The sequence below is a fragment of the Lissotriton helveticus genome, chromosome 4_1 (assembly GCF_964261635.1).
Source record: "Lissotriton helveticus chromosome 4_1, aLisHel1.1, whole genome shotgun sequence".
In the NCBI taxonomy this organism is placed as follows: domain Eukaryota; kingdom Metazoa; phylum Chordata; class Amphibia; order Caudata; family Salamandridae; genus Lissotriton; species Lissotriton helveticus.
This window is the reverse complement of record NC_136063.1, coordinates 420862854-420889162: the sequence shown is the minus strand read 5'-3', so window position 1 is coordinate 420889162 and position 26309 is coordinate 420862854. Positions and strand designations below refer to the sequence as shown.

At 44.7% G+C, this 26309-nt stretch overlaps 1 protein-coding gene across 7 annotated transcripts in view; it reads left to right on the top strand.

Annotated features, from left to right (window-relative positions):
• VPS13B (vacuolar protein sorting 13 homolog B) overlaps positions 1 to 26309 on the top strand; it is a 3181000-nt gene that overhangs the window by 1180957 nt on the left and 1973734 nt on the right. For all 7 annotated transcript variants that reach the window (XM_078686964.1, XM_078686965.1, XM_078686963.1 and 4 more), the window contains exon 20: positions 14795 to 14904. In XM_078686964.1, the coding sequence (XP_078543090.1) occupies positions 14795 to 14904 (110 nt within the window). The remainder of the gene's footprint in view (positions 1 to 14794; positions 14905 to 26309) is intronic.

The following is a 26309-nucleotide window of genomic DNA, read 5'->3' as shown; positions in this document are numbered from 1 at the left end:
TCATCTATAGATGCGAAAATAGACACAATGGATGGATTCAGTGATCAAAGACGCAGAAACTAGGGTCTCTGATCTAGAGGATGGCGCCACGGCAAATAGAGAACATGTATTACAAATGGATAAACTACTTAAGTTAATTGCGGACAAGAACGATAATTTAGAAGCCCGCTCTAGAAGGAACAACGTCCGCCTTCTTGGCCTAGCAGAATCGGCCACTACAGGCCGTATGGAGGACTTAATTGAAAAACTAGTTGTGGATTTGTTTGGAAGAGACCCTTTTTCCGTGTGTCTTACAGTGGAGAGAGCACACAGATCATTAGCCGCACGCCCGCACCCGGGAGCATCGCCACGACCCGTGATAGCGCGCTTCCTAAACTACCGGGACAGGGACACGATCTTACGCCTTGCCCGTGAGAAGAAACAGATCCACTATGAAAACACTACATTCGCGTTTTCCCCAGATTTGACACAAACAGTACAAGACGCAAGACGAAAATTTACGGCTGTGAAAAAAAAACTGAAAGTGCAAGAGATTCCATAAGCCATGATGTACCAGCCGAAGCTGAAGATAACGCACCATGCGAAACAACACTTCTTACAAAATCCACAAGCGGAAGACTATCTCAAACAAAATCGCCGAGCTGCTTCTATGGAGGCAGAGAAACGCAGACGCTCCAGATCCCAGTCCCCTCTATCGAACCCAGGCTGAAAAGGACAGTCACTACTGCCGTACATGTGGACACCTTTGGTGATCTGACCCCGGAAAACCGTTCCAAATTGGTGAAGTATTGAAGTTGTTAATGCGTTATAACCTGTTCCGCCCGAACACTCGCCTCCATCCCGCTATATCTGTCCGCCCTTATAGCGGAGTAGCAGGGGGGTGCAATAGTGGAGGAGAGTGAGCAAGTTGTGAGCCTCTAGTGTCTATCCCACGAGGGCGAACCCCCAAACTTCCTTTAAGGAGGGAAAGTTGTTGATTGACTGATGTTTCTCATTGGTAGGGAGGGTATACATGCCCGGCGAGTTGGGGATGCCGGAGTGGGAGGGAGGTGGGGGCCCTAATTCGTGCAAAATGTTATCTACCCATTCTGCTAGTAGCAATGGCATATGTTTAAATTTCAATCGCATATATCGATGGAATGACGGACACCACACGTGACACAAACAATCTAAATGTGATATTATGGAATGTAGGGGGTCTGAATAACCCTAGGAAAAAGAGACAGGTACTTGGGCACTTAGACAGGCACCACATCACGGTCGCTTTCCTGCAAGAGACACATTTGAACCCGGAATCTGCACCCCAGTTCGCTGCAAAATGGGCCTCATATCGCTGTTTTGCATTTACTCTGGGTACTCTCTGGGGAGTAGCCATCCTAATCAAGAGAGGGGTGAAATTTGTGCCGTGTGTGTCGGAAACTGTCACTAATGGAAGGTTCTGTTTGGTCTGGGGGAGGCTGCACTTATATGATGTAACATTTGCAAATTACTACAGATATAACACTGACTATCCACAATCTTTACTTTTATTATGGAGCAAAATTCAATTGATAGGCACTACCTATCTCATATGGGGGGGGGGAATTTAACACAGTAGTGCACCCGCAGATGGATAGGTTTCGAGTTTTCCCAATGCACTACACTACCACGCAAAAACCCTAAAGGACATAATTGCTACCAACTATTTACTTGACACATGGAGATATAAACACCCTACGCAGCGGGAGGTCACGCACCATTCCGCGGTCCACTCGATGTGGGTACGGCTAGACTACCTGATCGTATCCGTAGGGGTGACACACTGGCTTGGACAAGTAACTTATCTTGCCCGTACATACTCCGTTCACTCCCACGTGGTAATGACGTTGCAAGCTCCGATAGATCGTACCCCATACAATAACTGGCGTCTCAATCCCTTGCACCTTCAAGACCCTGTTTTCAAGGTGGAAATAGAACAAGAAATTCAGGACTTCTTTGAGCGAAATGTGAAGTCAGTCTCAAGCCTCACAACTGTTTCGGAGGCATTTAAAGTCACGGCTAGGGGTTGGTGCATATCCAAGGGTGGGGGTATACTTAAAGACCTACATAGAGACTTACGCAGACTGGAAGAAGAAATCAAAACACTTGAAAATTAACTTAATTCAGGCACTAATGAAAGCGCAACCAGGGCCAAAATACGGGACAAACTGACGGAGTATGAAGAAACTGCAGATAAGGAATGCAAATTCCAAGGGAAATCTCATATAGGAAGGGTTTATGGTGAGGGAGACCTCCCAGGGAAGGTTTTAGCTAATATGATTTGGCCCCCCAAGTTTTCTAACTATATAACGGAGATACAGGATGCACAGAGCACGGTACATAGAAACCTCTCAGATCAATTGAACACACTCATGGACTATTATAAAACTCTTTATACTTCCCAAAGGGGTACCCCACTTGATTTGCCACACTATTTTGAGGATACTGTCTTGGCTTGGTTGGGGGATACCCAGAATTTTTTTTGAATTTGAATCTGGATGTGGACAAAATTACTGATGCAATAATGTACATGAAATCAGGGCGAGTACGGTGATCGGTCGGCCTGTCAATAGAATTCTATAAGGCCTATGCGCCACTCTTAGCTCCCATCCTGAAAGAGGTATTCTATGTGGTGCTGGAGGAGGGATGCCTACCGAAAAACATGTGTGAGGCTCAAAGAACTTCATTATTAAAACCCGGTTAATCCCCATTACACTGCGAGTCGTACAGCCCCCTCTCCTTGCTGAACTGCAACACTAAAATCCTCTCAAAGGTCTTGGTGACTCGGCTCAGCCTGTTGATGGAGCGACTGGTGCTGCCGGATCAGGCGGGGTTTATCTCAAACCGAGCCACATCCCACAATCTCTGTACCCTTTCGGCAGTACTCCAGGACATAGACCCCAATTGCTCAGCTGTGGCGGTCTTCCTCGATGCCACTAAGGCGGAGTGGGATTTCCTGTTGGGAACACTGGGGTATATGGGGATGCCCCTTACCTTTTTAAACTGGGTGCAACTACTACATTGACAACCGATAGCCAGAGCACTGCTGAATGGTGCCAAATCCCCCAACTTTACTATCTCCAGGGGCACGAGACAAGGCTGCCCGCTATCCCCAATTTTATTTGCCCTGGCAATTGAACATCTGGCCACAAAGCTACGACAACATCATAATGAGAAGGCGCTGATCTACCCGGCTAGACAACTGCTTATTTCCCTATACTCAGACGATACGATTCTGTATATCAAAACGCCCCAAGAGAACCTCAACCCTGTGCTACGTGAGATAACCAAATTCGGGGCCATCTCTGGCATACAAATAAACTGGGACTATTTTGATATTATGCCATCTCACACGGGACTGGGGAGGAATTTGAATAAAGAGACAGATAATGGGGTGGCAATGTTTACAATTTGCAACAGATTTGTACGGGAAAGTGGAATACAAGAGCAACATCACTGCATTTGATTGACGTTAACCATTACACTGCTGTACTGTGCAAAATTTCAATAAAGGTTTTTGAAAAACAAAATTATGGGCATGATTTTTAACATTATATTGTAATTAGTTGATAAAAAACCTAAATAACAGAGACACTTTGGATACAAAAAGGTACTCTATAACACATATTTAAATTCTGCCTGATGTTTTGATGAGAGAATTTAAGGGAAAGCTTCCGCTGCACATTACTCTTAATTTTATATATGTGCATATTTTGGTATGACAAACAGTTGTATAACAGAAGCAAATCAAATGGGATCCAAAAAGAATCAAAACCAAATCACATTTAAAAGAAATAAAAAATATACAGTAAGCCACCACTATACAGAATTGCAATGTTTATAAGTATTTGAATGCTTTATTGCTTTTTATTAAAATTTGATTTGCATTGTCTTTGACTAATACGGTTTATTAACACAGTAAAAATAGTCTTTTAAAGGTGTGCACAAAATGTGCATACATCATAAAGCTGGGTTTTCACGTGTATTTCAAGTCTTGCCTCACAGTTATCACTCATGCCTCTCCGAGAACAGCTGATATCATCGAATTTTACACAATTCAGTGCAGCTAGCGCGTCTCAGGCATATTATGAAATCAACACACACTTTCTAATCCAAAAGCAGTTGCTTGAAAGCAGCAAGTGGTTGGACGACCATCAACATTGCCTTCTTGCTGGGTAACTGTTTTAATCTTATTCAGGATAAGATAACAGTTGCTGTACGTCTATGACCCTGAATGTTAAGTGCCGAGGGTACGCAAATTATTCTTTGGTCTGACACTGTTTTGAATATAGTTTTTCTGATTTGCTTGACCACACACTTTTGTAGGCGACTGGCTCAGCTCAGAAATGGATAGTCATTTTTATGTTGAAATCATTTTTATCCAACTTGTTAAATGACTTATCCATATTACCATTCACAGATTCATGCTGATTTGTTTTTTGTTTTTAATAATACTTGAGTAATCCATCGTTGCTCAACCGAAGATTCCTCCAGTAGATTTGAAGCTTAGGGTGGAGAGACAATACACTTGTTAAGGGAAGGTAATTCAAGCCGGACATTACAAAGAATATTAACCCACCAGCAGTTCACCTATTTCAGGGCATAACCCCACACCAGGCCACCATAGCACTCTTTAAAGAAGCCAAGGTATGTTCTAGCAGCCTGAGACCATCAACAGCTTGTCCTCCTTGTAGGTACTCAACTTTCGCAAGAAACCAAAAGGATACATCAATCCCATTGACAATAGTAGTGTTTCCCAAACTGGGTTGTAAGCCCTTTTTTGGTGGGTAATGAAAGTCCAAGCTATAAATAAAGGTGCCTTTAAATTCTGTATTTATCTCGTCACATTTGCTGTGCTTCCAAGATAGAGGTCAAATGTTAGACTATGTCTTCTTATAAATTACTGCTTATTTGTTTTGTTTGTTTTACATGGGAAATTGTGTTTACAAACTCCTCTCACTTTGCAGTCAGATAAAGAAAAGTAAAGTGAATTATGTAACGATCTTGGCGGGTTCCAAGGAGTGTGAAAGGAAAGGCTGTAGGATGTCATTTTTTGTAACACACAACAAAATATAAATACCTATAAATAGTCTATACACATCGCGCAGTTAGGAAAGGAAAAATGAAGCGCTTTTTTTGTAATTCTGAAGTGCGATGGAAACAAAGATTTTATTAGCATGAAAACAAATCAAGACGCTTTACTTGGTGATGCAGAAATTGTAAATATTCACTAAAACTCGATTTCCACATATCATTTATGTACAATATAGTTTTATCAGTAAGGCTGTGTTTGTGCAAACTTTCTGGCCATTTCAATGGAAAATGTGCTGCCTGTAAATGACAATGTGCTACTAAATAAATGATGCTTTGGTTACATTAAAAATCGCCTGTCTTATGTCCATTAAAGCTTAGTGGGTTGCAAAAGTTTGTTGTTCTAAAAATTGGGTTGTGATTTAAAATAGTTTCGGAAGCACTGCTGTAGAGCCTGTTGCTGTCTTAAGGTATGAAATAACAGAGGAAGGACGTAGGTGAGACTAAGTTGTATAGGACTGCTCATGCTTACATGGGTTTGATTGATCTAACAGCAATGATATCAATATTATGGTGAAATTCCACGATCCAAAGAATGAAACACCCTCCAGGGCTTTAAGTGTGCTTAAAAAAGTGGATTTCTAAAAGGAATGTGGCTACGTAATTAAGGGTGTGGCTTAAACAGGTGAACTACAGTTTTGAGATTCCCACAGTGTGTCATCCGACCCCTGTTTTGGTTCGTCTCGGCTATTGCATCCAGATATATAACATAACAAATAGCATACACCTGAAACCTGCCAGGACTATTGGCTTTGTCAGTGGTTATTAACTGTGAAGGATAAATGATTAACAACAATGATTTTGTTGTAAATAATAAATATTGAAAATGTTTCAGTCCTGAAATTGAGAGACTGAATTAAACATTACCAAGCCATGTGCTTTGCACAGAGGCCAAGAAATGGATGACAACATGTATTCTGAACACCATTTCGCCCCACTGGCAGGCGCTGTGAGAAAATCGAACTGCCTTCAGCCTCCACTCCAGAGTCCTCAATAGTGGACTGTTTATTAGGGGATTCAATTCAAAATATGTCAAAAGTAATATGATACACACAAAAAACCACAGAAACACAACATCCTGGCCTGGATATAGTTAGCACTCTTGGGGAATTAAATATTATTGAGTGAAATATAAAATGGAAGTAAATCGCCGACATGGATTACCTTACGCTTTTTACATTCGTTGTTCAGAAACAATCAATGGTTTTATCATTCAAGTTAAGGACATTAAATTAGTGCTCAATAGAGACCTGTTTTCCATGTTTTTTTAATTTACTACTATATCTGAGACCCGAGGGACGCTGCCCCCTTAAAGCACTGAGGCCCTCGGCTCCTCCCCGCCCCTCCCTCCTTCAGTTCAGGAAGGTCCTGAAGAGGGAATCTTTCATACAGGTGGCTTACATCGAAGCTCGCATCTTCATGGGGGGAACCCTGTGCATTCATCGACTCTAGCTCTCAGGGCGCGGCGTGTTTCCTTTTCGTTTCAGCGCTGTAAAGTAACATTTTGAAATGGGAAGTGCAACTTGCTCTGTGTTCGCGCACAATGAGTACTGTTGGTCCAACCTGTACACCCAATGGTCAGTATTTCTGCTGTCTTGAATTTGATTTGTTGCACCTAATAGCTTTACATATTTACCTCATTGCTTCGTATATGCAACTAATTTTCTCTTATCCCTAAAATACTAAAGATGGTTTTTTTTTGTCCTTCTTAAAATGTAAGTTATGAACTCGTAATGCTCTTTAATTCTAAAACACGAAGTCCTTGGCTTCCTCAATAATAAGAACAATGTTTTTAAAGGCAGTGGAATTGCCTTTAATGCAGATTGATGTGTTTGCTCTCCCCATCTGGTTCCAGATAGAAGGCAGGACAAGTTGTCCCCCTGATAAGGCCGTATTTTACAAGGCGAACCTCTAGGCCTGTCAGAGATGCTATCGAGCTGACAAGACATGCACATGTTGCATTTTTTTATTGATCTGTGCAGCTTCAGCCTGGAACCCCTGCTTCTAATCATCCGCTAGGATGGGAAGTAACTGAAAGTGAATGCGGTGCCCCGGAGAGCTAATTGGCAAAGCCTGTTTGGAATGCAGATAAGGGAGCCCTTTTGGCAGAAAGAGCAAAAAGTAAAACGCACGTTTCCCTCTGTCGTTGTCTCCAGCCCCAAAATTCAGCATGAAGTTATAGCTTTCCAGTTTTGTGATTTACGATGGTTCTGTTCAGGCTCAACCCGCCTTCCATGATTGGATGCTGATAGGCTCTCAGCGAAAGATGCATTCTTGACCGATCTGCAGCTCTGGTTTTTTTTTGCATCTTCTACTCTGTAGAAATATGGCATAGACTTAAAAACCATCTCTGTCTGAATACGTGAATTAGCTTTTACACTTATTTAAAATCCCAGCTCGCTAGGGCATCTCGAGCTCGTTTGAAGCATTACTTTTTGTAGCAAGACCCCGCCTCCTCCTCTGATCCATTCAGTCATACGAAACCTTTAGTCTATAGAAACAATGAAAATAGTAGGGCTTCTTTCATATCTAAGGCTAAAAAGTCAGCCATTGTGTGGAAGTCGAAAGCCATGGGTTCATCATGTTTGCGCCCACTAGCAACCCCAGGTACCATATTTGACTCACCTCATCACATTTTCCACATAAAGGTGCTCCAACGGATTAGGACTCATTACCTTTAATGAGTGAGTTTGATTTACCCACCCAGTCATTCATCTCCTGTTGGATTTTTGCATTTTTCTGTCCTGCTTTTCTAATTCAGGGAATGTGTTGTCCAGAGTTTTCTTTTTTTTTGTCTTCCTGTGTTTTGGATCACTCATTGCGTTTGTTAAACTGGTTTTCTAGTCATTGCCCGATGTGTCAATTCTTACCTGCCACCTAGGAATTCTCCGAAGGATCTTGATGTCTGCTTCTTTGGGTAAAAAGTCTCAGTCCTCCTCTCTGCATTTCTTTTTATTCTTACCCCATCACCCCTTTGTCATATATGACTATGTATTTATTTTCATATGGTGCTGGAGCGCAACATACATGGATTTTAACAACTCCTCTTCTATGGTTCAGGGCCACAAACCACCGGGTCATCTGATCCTACGCTGGATAGTCTGTTCCTCACTGCCTGATGCCAAATTATAATCCATAGGCCTCAGATTAAACCCTCTTCACGATAAGGTGGGAGTCTCATCACTCTTTCACTGCTTTTTCTGCCACCCTAATACTGTAGTCCTTTCATAACCGCTCCTTATTTTTTAACCTTCTCCATTTCTACTTTCAGACATCAGATGAACCCTCTGGCCATGGTTTCAATCCCAGTCACAGGAGCACCCGAGGAAGGTCTCCATCATGCTGGGCATTCGACCATGCCATAGGGGTTTTGTTTTAATGCCCCTTGACAACATGGGTTTGTTGGCTTCTATCCTATCAATACTTTGGCTGTTTCTTTGAGAGCATGTTTTACTGAGAAATTATATTACAAACAACAAAAGAGCGACAAAAAACCAGTAAAACTGAAATGCCAACCCCTCTAACCCACAGTCAGTATTAATGAAGGGGAAATAGAGGGGAAGGGAAATGAATGGAGAACAAAGTCAGTTAAAGTGAAGAGCTGTGAATTGGAAAATGAACCCTCAAACACTAAACAAGTAGGTGTCCAATTTCATCATTGGGTTCTTTTTTCCGAAGGGCCTATGAATTTGTGCCCAAAAAGGAATAGTGAGATTAAAAGAAAATACAGCAGTTCCCTACACCAATTTTAATCCAGGGATAGCCAAACTTCAATAAAACATTAGTAAAAAAGGGGACACCAATTGGATGAGTCAATTTGAACCATAGTGTCCTAACTATACAAACGTGGTCGACATGTTTCTGCTGTAATGAGCACCTTCCACTCCGCATTCATCAGGACCAAAACCTATCCCACAGCGGTATACAACCCTCCATTCATTTCCCTTCCCCTCTATTTCCCCTTCATTATTACTGACTGTGGGTTAGAGGGGTTGGCATTTCAGTTTTACTGGTATTTTGTCGCTCTTTTGTTGTATGTAATAGATATCTAAGGGTCCTAAGAGCGATCTTTTCAGCCCTTTCTCTCTTATTGTTTGGATCTCACTGAGAAATTAGACATGTAGCTTGTACGGAGCCAAAAGCGAGTTTATGTGCAGCTGAAAGTTCCAAACCATGTTCACTCATAAGAATAAGTGGAATACTTCTGATGGGATGTCTTTACCTTGCCTCTGTGCTCCTCCAGCCATGTGTTGATGTGCACTTTCTCAACACTATTAAGAAGGTCTAGCCTGCTTCTAAGCATAAACATAGGCTACAGGAGTTAATGAACTGTTCCATTTGAACAACTTCACAATGGCTTGGGGGCTTGTTTTCTAACTTTAGTGTACTGTTTTGGTTAATGCTTAGAGAAACAAATTGATTCTCTATGCCTTCATCAGTTAAATACGTTTTTGGCTTGATGTCTTCCTGACAATAAACTGTACTTAACCTGACTTGACATCAGCGAGGACTCATTTCATACCCTTCCTCATAGTACCTGGCTGCTTAAAGTATTTTATGTTCACTGCCACTCGGCTGTTTCTTCTGTCAAATGATGTAAGAGGTCTTACATTCTTCATACTCGAACCGAAATGTAGATGGGAGTTTAATCCACAATTAGTCTTGAGCCTTTTGCTTGCATTCTTCTGGAGATTTCTTCTTGTGTTCACTTCATCAGCCTCAGGCCTGTCTTGTCCATCTCGTTTTCGCTGCTAAGAGTTATTTGGAACAATGTCCATATAGAGGCTTCAATGGACATTTCCTCATCTGAAAGGGGGACTTACATGATGCCTAAGAAAACCTGGACCGGATGGAGGCATTCTGACTAAAAATCATATCATGTGAACAACCTTTTTCGGGTGAGTTCTGATGAATATAATGCTTGCTCTCCAACAGACAATTTTTTTTACAAACAAAACTATATAATCCAAACATAGGACCACGGCCGGCAAAGATGTGTATGAGAGGCTCATGGCCATAGAAAACAAAATAAATAAAAATTGCCCTGCATTTACAGTGGATCAGATATCATAAACTTGGACAAGTGTGGCCTGCTGCCTGAGAAGGGGAACCTCATTGGTCGGTATGCCTACAAACATGTATATCTGGTTGCTAAGCTGCTGAACATTTGCCAGTTAATGGTGCTCTGGGCTATGAGTAATAAAAGAAGTGCACTGGCGCACATTCACGCCTTCATCCCCACAACAGCGTGGTGTCACCTCACTGTGTGCATCAACAACTGACAGGAAAGCCATGCTTGTGTTAGACACTGCTCTGTTGCTGTGCTAACATGTGGAAGCCCTTACTTTCTAGCAAGTTAACTCCGGTTAATGGGCACTCTTTGACATTCCTGTCAAGGTGAAGCAATTGTGCCAATAGTAAGAATAATTAGATAAGAAAGCCACTTATAAAACAAGTGATCTCTCCAGCAGTCTACGTGTCATACGTTACTGCACTCCTGCCACTCCTCTGAGTGGAAATGTGTGAGATCTCGCCATTGTCAAATGCGTGATTTTGGCCTGCAAGGTAGGTAATAGGTGGAACTATGAAGTACCTGTCTTTGCAGGGTTGTCTTGCAATAACAACCAGGACTGGTGTCCAGGTGTGGCACTTTGCGACCAGGCAGATTCATAGAGTACTGAGGTGTTTCCTTTCCGATTCTTGTATTGCTTTCACTCCTGATTCCTCACTGTATTATTGTGCTGTATTTTACTCTGTACTTGTGCCCTGCTGCCTCCTCTGGCATCAGCTGTTACTTCCGCCGCCCTTAGGACCGTTTTTTCCCCGCTCGTTTCACCCCGCTCCCTGCCACTGCTCCCCTGTGGCCCGCCCCTTTTGCCTTCTGTACCCCTCCCATTCGCCACCCCGCTTCCGCCTCCCAGCTGCTCCTCCCTCCCACTTCGCCACATATGGCGGAGTCTACGCGTACGTGCAGCGTTCACGCGCAGCGGGCGTGCCGATTGGCAAGCCCGTCTGCGCCTGGACCGCGCCCAGCGCCAGGACCCCTGGTCCTCGACGATGCCAGCGCACCCGACGGACTTACGACGCCGCCACCCTCCACGCACTCAATGCCGGCCGGAACCCCGCCTGCTACTGATCCATCCCGAAACGCACCCACGGACCCTTCACCTGCCAAGCCTGCAAATTCACCCGCTTCCGAACCTGCACCGCACCCGCCAAGCCGAGCACCAGCAACAACCACCTCAAGTGTATCCTGCTCAACACCCGCTCCATCCACAGGCCCGCCATCGAGCTCTGGAACCTCCTTGACACAACATCACCAGACGTCGCCTTCCGCACAGAAACCTGGATGAACGCCTCCTCAGCCCCCGACATCGCCATAGCCATCCCGAATGGCTACAAGATCACCCGGAAGGACCGCGTCAACCAAACCGGAGGAGGCATCGCCATCGTCCACAGAAACACCATCCGCAACACGACCTACTCCGACGGCACCCTCACCGCCGCCGAGCACCTTCACTTCCAGATACACACCGACCCCAAGACCACCCTCAGAGGCACCCTCATCTACAGACCCCGGGACCACGCACACAATTCAGCGAAGCCATCGCAGACTTCGTCAGTCCACACGCCCTCACCTCCTCAGACTACATCCTCCTAGGGGACCTCAACTTCCACCTAGATAACAACAAGGACTGCAACACCGCCGCCCTGCTGGACAACCTCGCCAACCTCGGACTCAAGCAACTGGTGAACACCCCCACCCACTACGCCGGCCACACTCTTGATCCCGTCTTCTCCTCCAGCAAGCACATCTCCTTCAGCCACTCCACCGGACTACACTGGACAGATCACAGCTGTGTCCACTTCAACTTCAGGAGAACAACCACCCACCACCACCCGCAACAGGCTCCCCGTAGAAGATGGAGCAAGATCACCGCCGACCAGCTTACCACCGCCCTCAGCCAGAACCCGCCCACCAACACCACGGACCCCAACGAAGCAGCCCGCAACCTCACACAGTGGCTCACCAGATGCACCGACGACCTCGCACCACTGAAGAATCCTCCTAGCAGACCCGGCAGCAGGAAAGCCTCGTGGTTCACCAACGACCTCAAAAGCTCCAAGAAAACCTGCCGCACCCTCGAGAAAGCCTGGCGCCAAGACCAGACAACTGAAAACATGACAGCCCTCAAGAACGCCACCCGCAAACACCACCAGCTGATCCGCACCACCAAAAGGACTACATTCAAAGAACAACTGAACAACAACGCCCACAATAGCAAGGAACTCTTCAGCATCGTTAAAGAGCTCTCCAACCCCAGCGCCTGCAACAACGACATCACACCCTCGCAAGACATCTGCGACTCACTCGCCTCGTTCTTTCACCGCAAGATCGCCGACATACACAACAGCTTCGTCGCGCAGACCACGCACCCAACCTCTGAACCAGCGCCCCCCACCACCACCCTCTGCACCTGGACCCCTGTCAGCACCGAAGGCATCACCCGCCTGATGAACACCATCCACTCCGGCTCCCCAACTGACCCCTGCCCACACCACATCCTCAACAAAGCCGACTCCATCATCGCACCCCAACTCCGGAACATCATCAACAGCTCCTTCGCATCCGCCACCTTCCCGGAGAGCTGGAAACATGCCGAGCTGAGCGCCCTCCTGAAGAAACCCACCGCGTACCCCACGGACCTCAAGAACTTCCGCCCCATCTCGCTCCTCCCTTTTCCTGCCAAAGTCATCGAGAAGACCGTCAACAGACAACTCTCCGCCTTCCTCGAGACCAATGGATCCCTCGACCCCTCACAGTCCAGTTTCCGAGCAAACCACAGCACCGAGACCACCCTCATCGCAGCTACCGACGACATCAGGTCCCTGCTCGACAACGGGGAAACAGCTGCCCTCATCCTCCTAGACCTCTCAGCAGCCTTCGACACCGTATGCCACCGCCCCCTGATACAGCGCCTCAGCAACACCGGAATCCAAGGAGCGGCCCTGGAGTGGATCATCTCGTTCCTCGCCGGAAGAACCCAGAGAGTACGCCTCCCACCGTCCCGATCCGCGGCCACCGAAGTCATCTGCGGCGTCCCGCCAGGATCCTCACTCAGCCCCGCCCTCTTCAACGTCTACATGAGCCCTCTCGCAGCCATCGCACGCCACACAACTTTAACATCATCTCCTACGCCGACGACACCCAGCTGATCCTCTCCCTCACCAACGACCCCGCCACCGCCAGAGCCTGCCTCCAGGAAGGAATGAAAGACGTCGCGGAATGGATGAAGCTCAGCCATCTGAAACTGAACTCAGACAAAACGGAAGTCCTCATCCTGGGACCATCCCCTTCTGCCTGGGACGACTCCTGGTGGCCCCCGCCCTGGGCACCGCACCCAAGCCAACGGACCATGCACGCAACCTGGGCTTCATCCTGGACTCCTCCCTCACGATGACCAAGCAAGTCAACGCCGTCTCGTCCTCCTGCTTCAACACCCTGCTCATGCTCCGGAAGATCTTCCGATGGATCCCCACCGAAACCAGGAAGACGGTCACCCAGGCCCTCGTCACCAGTCGTCTGGACTACGGGAACACCCTCTATGCTGGAACCACAGCCAAACTCCAGAAAAGACTCCAGCGCATACAGAACGCTTCTGCACGACTCATCCTGGACATCCCTCGCCACAGCCACATTTCCGCACATCTGAAAGACCTGCACTGGCTCCCCATCAGCAAGAGGATCACGTTCAGACTCCTCACCCACGCACACAAGGCTCTCCACGACATGGGCCCGAATTACCTCAACAGCCGCCTCACATTCTACACACCCACCCGCCAGCTCCGATCCTCTAGCCTTGCCCTCGCTTCCGTCCCACGAATCCGCAGATCCACCGCCGGACGAAGATCCTTCTCCTACTTGGCGGGCAAGACATGGAACTCCTTCCCCACTCACCTACGGCTGACCCTGGACCATCTCTCCTTCAGGAAACATCTCAAGACCTGGCTGTTCGAGCAGTAGCGACTCCTCACTCACCCCCCCCCCCACCCTCACCCCCCCCCCCCAGCGCCTTGAAACCCCTGCGGGTGAGTAGCGCGCTTTACAAATCTTTTGATTGATTGATAGAGTGCTTGTTTGAAAGCAGTTCACATTTTGTTATCTATCTCACACAGCTTTCCTCTTTTCACTGAAATCTCGAAATCTCTACATAATAGTGTTCTAAATTAACGTGTTTTTCTGAAAAGTTATATGATGTTTCCCAGACATCCTTCGGCATATTGTAGTCGCCAAGAGAGAGTGTGTGTGCGTGTACATACTGTAATTTAGTTGCAGGATTTTTAGCACTTCGTTTTTAGACAAGGTACGTGATCTTTGGCATTTGAAGAAAAATAATGTATTTATTAAATAATAAATATCAGTTATAGTTGTTATTCATTACCTTTCTGGATATATTAGAACTACATTGACACCATTGGGATCCTTTTTTGCCACCGCGGGAACACTTTTTAAGTAAGTAATGCATGTTATGAAGCAGGTTAATGCAAACGCCATCGGAGGAAATAAAATCAAAATAGTGCAAAGTAAGGCTGGTTCAATAAAACCCATTATATGGCATGAAATTATCATGTGTTGGATGCTAAATCTATTTTCTGAAAGATGATAATTTATTTCTTTAACCAGGTGCTGTGTTCTTGGCTAGTGTGCAGGGAGTGGCAATCAATATAGACCCGGTTGTGTACACATGGCTTATGTACCAGCCGCAGAAACGGAGCAGCAGACACGCGCAGCAGGTATGGATGGCATTATGATAAATTACTCCTCGCATAGAAAGTGGCTTTATTTCACGTGCCGATTGTGGGGTGTTCTGTACTGATATACATGGCTTAGGGATTGTGCCATGATTTACTGTAGAAATGGTCTGAGTTCTTTACTTTAAGGTAGTCCACAAACAAGTAGCTTGGCAGGCTAGGCAGCTGCTTAAACCTATAGAGAAAGTACTTTTGCATTCATACTGTGTTGATTCACGGTTTTCAACACAATCTAGCCTCCCACGTCTTCCACTTTTTAGTCTAGCATTAAAGTTCTACAAAATGCCCATAAAAGAGCTTTTTATGCCCCTGAAAAGACAGAGCGGTTATAAGATGTAGAGTTATTTAGGCTAGTTTGCAAGTATAAAGAATATTCTATCCGTTTTGTAGTTTTTGCCAAATTTCCCTCTGTCTGTCCCTATATTTTAAGTGGACTCGCCATTCCTATAACAGCAAAGATTCCCAGAGTCTAGTGGTGAAACCGTTTAGTTAATGGGCTCTAGATGCACAATTCAATGGTTCATGGAAGTTAAGTGATGGCGTATGTAACACAGAAATGAATTGATCGTACAACTTGCTAATATTATTATTTTTAACATCACTCCAAGGCTACATCAGGCTCCTTCGTTCTAAAGAATGAAGAGAGCAGCATGTCTTTTACACAATTCAGTCTCCTAGTTGTAACTCCCTGCAGCAGTTCCCTTGTAGCAGCATCACCTATCACTGTATTCAAATGTCTCATTTAAGTGCTTGATTTTAATTTTTGTTCATCCTATTCTGTCCATGAATGTGGTGTGATTGTAGTGGAGTTTAGTAGGTTTCATTATAAAGAGAGTGCTAAGCTCCAGTGCTTCTAGTTTCATCGTCAAGATGCCCATCTTAACGAACTGGCCTACACACAGAGAGCATTTGACTTACACGAACCGCCTGGGTGACATGGTACACAGATCGTCAAAATCCATCAGCACTCCTTGCTCTGTATCTCTGATCTTTGTGGTACCAGCTACCCTGGATCTTGTAGCTCTCTAATTGAAAAGTGTTAGTTTAGTCTTTCTGTCTTTAATAAGGCCTTTCTTCACCACTGATGTCAGGCTGATGAGTCTGCCCCCTAGCACTTTTGCCTTTTCCCTAACTCCCCGAAATTGTTAATTAGTGGGTCTGCCATCATCTTACTAGCCTACTTCAGTATCCTAGAATGTGTCCCATGTTCCACTGATTTATCCTTATGATTAATGAACAGAAATATGTAGATTCACTGAGAGAATTTTTAAACGAGGAAGCATATGTTGGTTACAGATCCAAGCGATGTCTGCTTGTGGTGTCTATGATCCAAATCTTGAGATAAATGCTTCCTGATGCACCTGAAGGCCAAGCTGAACACAAGAAACAGGACCAGTCACAATGTAAATTGTGGATCTGCTTCAAGTCGCAGGCCCACTTCAGGTCTCGTTTGATGACATTCTCAGTTATATTGAAGATGAAGTCGAGAGACAAGCCCTTACCACGAACACAAGAAGTCCAAGAGGGACTCCTCACTATTCTGTAGTTACTGCTCTGGGGTGAAGTTGTGCAGTCAACGCTCAAAGGGCCTGACTTCTCGTTCATCATACGACTGCAAACCCATCCCAAAGCTGGTAATGGTGTGGCCCGAGTTCTCTGGGCCATCTTCAACCTCACAGCAGGTCGAGGCCTCCAGAGAGGCTATTTAGGATGATTTCGGCTTCCACTGGAGCTCCTTTATGCCCCATCGAGCCGCATGGACCCCCAGTCCGACTTCTGCTGGCTGGCCTGCCCCAGCCAACGACTGACCTCATTGGGTCTCCGTCCTGTCCTCTAAAGGCCCCAGCCCATGCCTCTTCTCTTTCAACGGAGTCCTTGTCGTTTTCAACTGCTCAGGCACCTGGTGCCTACATAGATCTGCCGCCTGGACTAGACCTGTCTCTCGTTATGAGATTACCAAAGCGCAGCCTAAACTTTGGAAGAACTCCAGCCTCTGTCCTGATACCCATTCCACGGAAGGCCCTGCGCATATTAGATTCTGACGTTGCAAAAAGACTTAAAAATGCCCCACATGGTGAGAAAGACAACGGGAAGGAAGACAATATACTTCCCCAACTTAGTACGCAGATGCTGCTGTCTACTTAGGCCTACAGAATGCAGTGGCCTCAATACCTCCTCTAAGACAGAATTGGACTCCCACTGGGGTACCTCACCTGAGGAGAGAGCCTTCTTCCCTTAATAGTCTGCATAGCAGGAAACATTTCGGATCTCCAGTTGCCAACCGCAGCGACTACAGCCATTATATTACTTCAGTGCCCTTACTGTCTTCTAACAAGGCTTTGGCAGGAACGTTGATGGCAATGTGGTAGAAACCATGTACAGTTCCCCCTGCCAACCCCCGCCGCAGTACATCAGGTTGCTCAATACTTTAAACTTGCCCCAAGGGATCCAGCGTTACTAAACCAGCACCCTTCTCCATAGAGCCAGGTGTTTCAGACTTCCACCAGCAAAGTAAGTCCCAGTGTGTTCACTACTACGCCTCAGCGCAAGTTGTTGAAGTACATTAAGATGTTCAGCGAAAGATTCTTTTCCTTCTCCCACTTGGCACTGAGGTCCCTGAATGCCACCTGCCTTATTGGACACTACATGCATGTGTTGTTGGGATGTGGCGATTGACATCTTACCGGCCATCCCAGGCAAATTTAGGAACTACTTCGCCTCGGGCATCCTGTAAAATGATTTACACACATATGATTTATTGTCAATGTATAATGTGTCTGTGTGATTTAAAGGGCTCCAACACCCTTGGTTGGGTAACGCTGTAAAATAAATAAGTACAAATAGTGGTATGACTGCACAACTTCACCCCAGAGCAGTAACTACAGAATAGTGATGAGTCCCTCTTGGACTTCTTGTGTTCGAGGTAGTTTGTTAATTACTGACTGCATTCTGCCCCTCCTCAGCTGGGACCCTACCTCATTTGACTGTTTCACACTGCGCAATTCAGCCACTCAAACCCTAATGTTTTGTTGAAATGTTTATTTTGAGCAGTTGAACCTTGCCCTGGAACATAAGAACAATTAGCATCAGACATAGTCAAGCACACATCTTGCATTATGTTGTGTCGAATGTGTTGGTCTGTCCTAATATCTACACAAATAATTTAAATACCTCTATATTTTTTTATTTCTTTTATAGCGTTACCCAACCCAGGGTGTCGGAGCGCTTTAAATCACAGAGACACATCCCCTTCGCTGCTGGCATCGGCCAATGGCCGTCGCGCGCACTACCTTCGTAGTGCTGCGCACGTCCATTGGCCGAGACGGCCCCGTCCACTGCGCTAAACCGCCGCACCGCGCCGCAATTGCCGCCGCTGTTAAGCGGTTATACATTGACAATAATCATATGTGTGTAAATTGACAATAATCATATGTGTGTAAATCATTTTACAGGATGTGTTCTATAAGATAGTGAGGGTTACAAAGTGTATGAGTCACACATCCTTTCCTTTATAGTTCACTGTGCTATATTAGAAGGATTACAATTTATGAACTGCACATAACTAAAGGATCCCTGTGTTAAAAGCAATCACCCATTTACGCATCTACATAAAATAAAAATCCGTCACCTGTATATCACATGATATACTTTGCGTGAAACATATTAACCCTACATGCTACACTGATTCAAAACTGGGACTAGACAAAACACCTTTCTCTACAGCAAGAGCATTAACCTCCAGAGTTATCGTAGCCTTATTATTATTTCCTGCGATTTCCTGGGTACATAAAGATCTATGCAGCAGGTACCTTAACCCCATAAGGTATTTTAAAATGCAGACTTTGTAACCAATTAAGCATAACTGATTTACTGCCATCTTTCTCCTTGTTGCCAATTTCTTTCTGACAGAGTTTTAATAAATACATGTTTATGTGAATACCTAGATCTTGCACTAGGGTTGCATCAATTTTTGGCACAACTCCGACACCAACTCTAATTTGTTAAATATTGTAATGCGCTCATATATACTCATGATAGACCTGCTTAACATATGCGAGGTCTTAGAATCTGATGTCATTTTTTGTGATATCACTTCCTGTGAGGTCATGGGTTGTGATGTCATGTGTGATGTAATTCGCTGTGATGTCACTTACATACTGCCTAACTTGGTTAATGCCCCACTTAAAAAATTTTTTTTTATAGGACGTGTGCCTTACTGGTAGGAAGGAAGTATTTTGGAGAACAGGTGTTGGTGGTTGTGGGAGGCTGGCTTAGTATATGGGGCACACTCTCAGGAGTGATGCACCTTGCACCAATCCAGGCAACCCTTATGGTGATTTTAGTGGCCTTTGATAACCATAGAAAGCACTCAAAGTGGTAGCTGTGGAGAGAAGCCTTCACCCTTATCTTGAAGGAGTGTAAAGCAGCTTGTTTTAACACCTTCATTCGACAGTGTAGATTAGATGAAAAAGAACCACGCAGTGTTTATGAAAATAAACTATTTATTATGCCACATAATCACTAACACATTGGTATATCTCCTACCTGGAGATATCAACAATACACACAAAAATACTTCAAAATAATTAGGTAAGTAGCACAAATATACACTGTTGTTTAGGGGAAGATCATACAATATACTAAGAAAGTGGAATGCAAACTTCAAGGAGAAAGGGATTTGATCCAGAATACTCATAGGAGATGGAGACACAAGGAACTACCCAAGGTAAGTACCCAAGAACCCCACAGAGGCTGTGTTCAGAGTGTAAACACAGCAGCATGCCCAATGGAAGTCAATGGAGAAGTCGCGGTTGCAGCTTTATAGAAGAAAGACCCTTCCCAAAGGACCCCGAAGAAACCCTTTGGAAGACGGGAGGTTGGAGAGTCACCCCACACATGCATGCCCCAGGAACCAGGTTACCTGCACCTGGGAAGCCGGGTGCATAGGGGTGAAGTGACGTCGGATCCTGACGTTGATGACAATGGAAGACTTTGAAGAAGATGCCTCTGAAGAAGCATGTGAAGGAGTCCGGTGGAATCCAAGAGTGGATTCTTGAAGAAGAAAACCTGCAAGCAGAGAGGATACAGTTTATGCCATCCGTAAGTGACCAGAAGGCACAGAAGCACAATGCCCACCGATGTTGGACGTTTCAAGAGTGAAGATGGTGACATTGTTGCTGCAGCTGTGAGGACCAGGCAATGCTGAGGGAGACCAGGAGCCATGCACGAGCTGTCCCATATTGGGTGTCGGTGTTCAGGTGGTCGCTATCTAACGGGAGGATCAACAAGCCTTGGTAGCCGCAAATGGTGTGGAAAGCAAAAAGATGCAAACATTGGGACCAGTAAGATCCAAGCAACTCATCAAGTACAGGAGAGTCCGAGCAGACCCCGAGCAAGCAGGGGAGCCCACTGAAGCAAAGGGAGACCCTCGAAAGGACCCATAGGCCGAAAGCACTGGAGGTGCAAGAGGACCTCAGGCAGCTCACGAAAGATGGAGGCCCACGGTACAGAGGATGCAAATTTTTGAGGGATGAGGTGCTGGATGCTGAAGCTTCTTGTAGCCCAAAGATCTCTGGAGTGCAGAGCCAACAAGCCTAGACAAACAGCAAGTCACTGCAGTCCACATAGGTTTGGTCCCAGCAGCTTCGATGAGGGATACTGTCCTCAAAATTGCCGAGAAGACAGACCAGGGCTGTAGAACCACCACCTGTGTTGCTGCACCTCTGGTAGTCCTCTGGATGACAGGCGCAGCAGACCAGTTAGCTTTGTTGTGGTGCAGGCAGATGGAGGGGAATGACTCCTTCACGCCAAGGGCGATTACTTTGGATGTCCTTGATGCCCACAGGCCTTCTGGAGAACCTGGATGATGCACATACACAGATGACTCAGAAGACATGAAGAACAGCAAGATCAGGAGTAGTAGGAGTCTTCCTTGATGCAGTCTTGGGTCCAGTCGAAGTCCACGTGTCCAAATGGTTTCAGAGGTGAGTCTTGTTCCAATCTGAGGACCTTCCCAGGGGGGGAGCCCTTAAGTACCCAAGGGAAAGGGTTGGAACGACTCTGAGTCCCTCCCAGAGAAGGGGCTGAACAGAGACGAGGATACTTCCCTGTTCTTTGTCCAGTTTCGCGCCAGAGTGGAAACCAGGAATTCCTGAACTGTCTCAAACAGGAGTATTCAAGGAAGGCACCAAATGTGCCCTTCAAAGCAGTCTCATGCCACTGGCAAGTGCCCCCACCCCAGCCCAATACACTAAGTCCTGTCTGGGAGATGGTCACACCTCCCTGTGACAGGAAGCCTACTGTTCTACCTTCCCCTGCTCAAGCTCAGCTCAGCATCAGGAGGGCAGAATCGTGTCTGTGGTTAGCAGCAGCACTAGGTTGCTCGAAGACCCTGAAAGGCTGTTACTGGGAGTAAAGGGGAGTCCCCTAAGAAGCCCCCCAGTACTTAGGATCATTCTTCTAGCATCAGATCAGTGTTGAGGTATGATTCCAACATGTTTGATACAAAACATGACCAGGTCCAGTGCAGCCATTATATAGTTAGACATCTCGTAATAACTGATGTCTACTATATACCTTAAAATGGCTGATCGCTCTTACAAAGCCTGGAGAATCGACTCCGGGGTTTGCAGGGGTGTCCTGCTCATGCAGGGGCACCATCACATTTGTAACCAAGCACCCTGCCTACCACAGGGGTGACATTGTTTTTGAGTGCAGTGACCTCAGATATTAGGAAGCATACATCTGTTGTGAGAGGTGCGAGCACCATCTCACACAGGCTGCAATGGCAGGCCTGTAATCAAGTTTAAATGGACTCCCATTGGTGGAGGAATACATGCTGCAGTCCATGGTAGCCTCTAGTGTACCTATGCCCTGGGTACCTTAGTACCATATACTAGCGACGTATAAGGGTACACCAGTAGCCAATTGTGGATGTACCAAAGTACTAACCAGGAGAAAGCACGGTTGCTGGGGTCCTAACTAACAGGATCCCAGCAGTCTATAGTCAAACCACACTGGCACCAGGCATAAACTGGGGGTAACCATGAAAGCAGATCCTACTTTCCTACACGCCCACCCACCTCAACGTAAGGGCATGAGGCTAACCATGCCAATTTGAGTCTTCATTTGCTAAGTGGAAATATCTGGAAAGTCAATCTTCATTGGCATGGTTACTCCCAGGTCTATGCTCCACTGAAAAGTCCATCCCATTTAGTGAAATGGACCACCTCATCTGTTTAAGCCATAAGCTAGGCTTATGGTCTGTCTGAACAATGAAGTGAGTGCCAAACAGGCATGGCCTCAACGACTTCAAAGTCCAGACCTCAGCAAATGCCTCCCTCTCAGAAGCTGACCAATGCTTCTCCCTGGGGTCAACTTTCTGCTTATAAAAGCTACTGGTTGATCCTGGCGTTCTGCATTAAGCTGTGACAATACTGCACCTATCTCAGAAGCATTTGTATGGACAATGGATGGTTTGGAGTAGTCAGGACTTTGCAGAATTAGAGCAGAGCACATGGCTTGCTGCAGGTTATCAAGTGTGTTCTGACAGCTAAATGTCCACTGAACTTTCTTAGGCATTCTTTTGGAGGCGAGATCAATAAGGGGTGACACTAACCCTTAACAAATCTTCTGTAGTACCTAGTTAGGCCCAAGAAAGCTCTGACCTGAGTCTGGGTAGTGGGAGTAATCCAGTCCATGATGGTCTGAATTTTAATCTCCAGTGGTTAAACGTGGCCTCTACCTTCGAGCTCAAGTGCCACCATCACAAACTTAAAACAGCCTGAGTGGGTGTCCTGACTAGGGCAGACCCCACTTCAGTACCCAAGGTTAACCCAGCTAAACTCTTGGGGACACTACTACTACCAGTGCTATTGCTAGTGCCACTAGGAGGTTTAGGAGTAGTAGTAGCAGTATTGGTGCTAGACTTAGAGCAATCAGCATCCTCTTCTCTATGGCCTTTTTCGTTACACAAATAGGACCAAGGTTTCTTAATAGAGAAGGGAAGAGGAATGATATGATCTGTTCTGTGGTGTCACATTTGTTCCCAATTCTATAGTCCATTTTTGTGCCAATCTCGGGCAGTCATCTCCATTATGTTTACTTAAGAGTTTATATCCAGAACTAATTAGAGATTTCTTTTTTGTACTATACAAGCGGTCCCACAGCTCTGAGCTAGTAATTTTACTTAGCTTCATCTTTCGTATTAAGTAGTCCCTAACTTGTATATATTTGTATAGCATTTCCGCTGGCAGGTTATAAAGCCGTTGTAAGGTTGAGAACTGCAGAAAACCATCGGAGCCATAGAGGTCTCCCAGTATCTTAATCCCCTTAATAGCCCAATCTCTACCACCTTTATCATTGAAAATGCCTGGTAGTCCTGGATTGTCCCATATTGGTAAATCTCTATGAAAAAAAGAAGTATCAAAAATTTTCAAAATCTGATTGTAAATTGCTACCGAGTCTCTTGCTATCTTAAATTTGACTCTTTTAAAAAAGTTAGGATCTTGTACTCTTGCTAGAAATTGAGATGAGTTAGTACCTAAGATAAATTGATTTAAAAAAATGGCTTTCGTTTATATTTAATAAACTCCTGAGCCGTCCTAGAAAGAATGCATAAAAGTAAGCCTTAAAGTCTGGGAATTCCAATCCGCCTTTTTCTAAAGATAATTTGAGTATCATCATTGATCTCCTAGGGGTTTTGTAGCTCCACACGAAACTGCTGCAGATGCCCTCCAGTTTCTTAAAGAATATATTATTAACTCGAAGGGGGATAGAACGGAAAAGATATAAAAAGTTTGGTAGAATATTCATTTTAATCAAGTTAATTCGGCCTAAGATATTAAGTGGAATTTTGTGCCATTTTTTAAGAACCAATGAAGTGTGTTTAAGTAAAGGGTCGTAGTTTAATTTATTTATTTCACTAGTTTTAGAAGAAATTTTCACCCCTAAATATACAGCTGTATTGCATAGACCTATGACTGGTTGGTTAACTTGGTAATTCATTAAAGTTTGAGTTTTATTAAAATTTAATTTGTAGCCAGAAATATCCCCAAATTTTTTCGCTTCGTCTTCAATTCCAGTTAGTGCTTCTATTACCTCTGTAGTGTATATGGCTAAATCGTCCGCGTATGCGGTAATTTTGTGTACATTATGTTCATGAACTACTGGTTTTATCTTATCCTGATTCTGCAGGGCATTAATAAAAGGTTCCATTGAGAGAGCAAACAGCAGGGGTGAAAGAGGACACCCCTGCCTTGTTCCCCTTAAAATTACAAATGTTGGTGATAGTAGCCCTGCATAGCTTATTTTAGCATTGGGTTCCCTATAAATAGCTTGTATGCCTCTAAGAAAACGATCTTTAAACCCATACTGAGTTAACACCTCCCATAAGTAATCCCACCCCACCCGGTCAAACGCTTTTTCTGCGTCCAGGAGTATCATGCCGAGTGGGGTGCGATTAGTAGCAGCTACATCAAAAGCCGTAATTGCCATATTGACATGTGCTGTAGTGTCCCTGCCAGCTACAAAGCCATATTGTTGTGCGTTTACTAAATGAGGCATGAGGGGTGCCAGTCGTAAAGCAATCAATTTGCAGTAAGCCTTAGCATCAGTATTTATTAAGGAAATGGGCCGATATGACCCGCATTGTGTCGGTGGTTTATTTTTTCTCAAAAAGAACATAATTTTCGCCGTTCTGCAAGAATCCGGAGCCTTACCTGTTATAGCTATTGCGTTCATGACTGAGCACAAAAGGGGAAGTAATTCTTCAGCACATATTTTGTACAGTTCGATAGGTAACGTATCCTCCCCTGCTGCTTTGTTAGATGGGAGAGAGAATACTGCTAGACGTAATTCTTCAATTGTATATTCTTCTTCTAAATTGTCTAATGTGGCCTGTTCTACAAATTGTTTTACGGGGAGATTATCATTTAAGTATAACTGAATCTGAGTTAAGGTAGCCTTAGTTTCTGGAGTATATAGTTCCTCATAATAAGAAGCAAATTGCTCCATAATATGTGCAGGTTTTGTATACAAGGTATCATTGGGCCCTTTTATAGACTTAATCAATGTTGATGCCCTATCTTCAGCCACCTTATAGGCCAGAAGTTTGCCTACACGATCCCCACATTCGTATTGCGAAATTTTATATTTAAGTATCTTGCAGCTATGTTTTTCCTTAAGAGAATTTTTAATATCTGAGCGCAAAATCAATAGTTTATTTTCCAAAGATAATATATTGTGTTGATTCCTAGCCCCAGCTCTTAAGTAGTCAGCTAGTTGTTTCTCTATATTTCTGATATTACTAATCACTAGTTTTGTTTCTTTTTTCTTTATTGCATTTTGTTTAAAGATATATTGTTGTGTTATTCCTCTAATAAAAGCCTTACAGGCATCCCAGACTGTAAGTATGCTGGCTGTATCCAAATTGTGTGTTATAAACTCCTTTATATGTTTTTTAAGAGTAGTCACGAAAACCTCATCCATTAATAAGTATCTTGGAAAAGTAAAAAGACGCCCTTCCTTTGCTCTTCCTGTTAGACCAAATGTAAACATTATGGGATTATGGTCAGAAGAGATTTTTGGCATAACTTGCATAGATCCCCGACTCATTAAATCATCTGAAGCCCAGGCCATATCTATCCTAGAGCAGAGTTTATGTGGGGATGAATAATAAGTATAGCCCGGTATACCTGGGTAGAGACTGCGCCAAATGTCTTTAATATTATGTATTTTTGCCAGCTCCAGTATTGCAGCTCTGGTTTTACGCATACGTATCCCTGTCCCTTTCTTTGTTGCGTCCTGTGAATAGTTTAAAACACAATTAAAATCCCCCATTAGTATGAGCTCTCCTTCCCAAGATAATAATTCGATATTCAGCCAATCAAATAACTGTGGTTCATCCTTATTGGAGCCATATACCGCACAGAAAACATACAGACTATCTTCCAGTCGAATTTGCATTATTGCCCAGCGTCCAGCTTTATCTGCTGCAGTTCTGGTTACCTCCCATTGCCAGTGTTTTCTCTTTAAAATTGCCACCCCTCTTATAGGCGAATTTAAGGTGGTGCAAACTACCAGATCGTATCCAAGTTGTTTCAAAAATTCTTTATCTTTATAGCAAATATGTGTTTCTGTTAGCAGGACCAACTGTGCATCATACATTTTTAATTCTTGAAAAACTAAATTTCTCTTAGTCTTATTATTCAGGCCTGATACATTCCAGGCAAGACAGCTACAATGCATCATTTTATGTAGGACCAACAAAAAACATTATCCCCCTCCTTATCACTCTTCCAAGTTTCCTTCCTTGCTAAAAATATTCTTACTTTATTTCGACTTGCCATGCCAGTATTAGATTTCTCCCTCCCCTCCCTTCCTCCCTC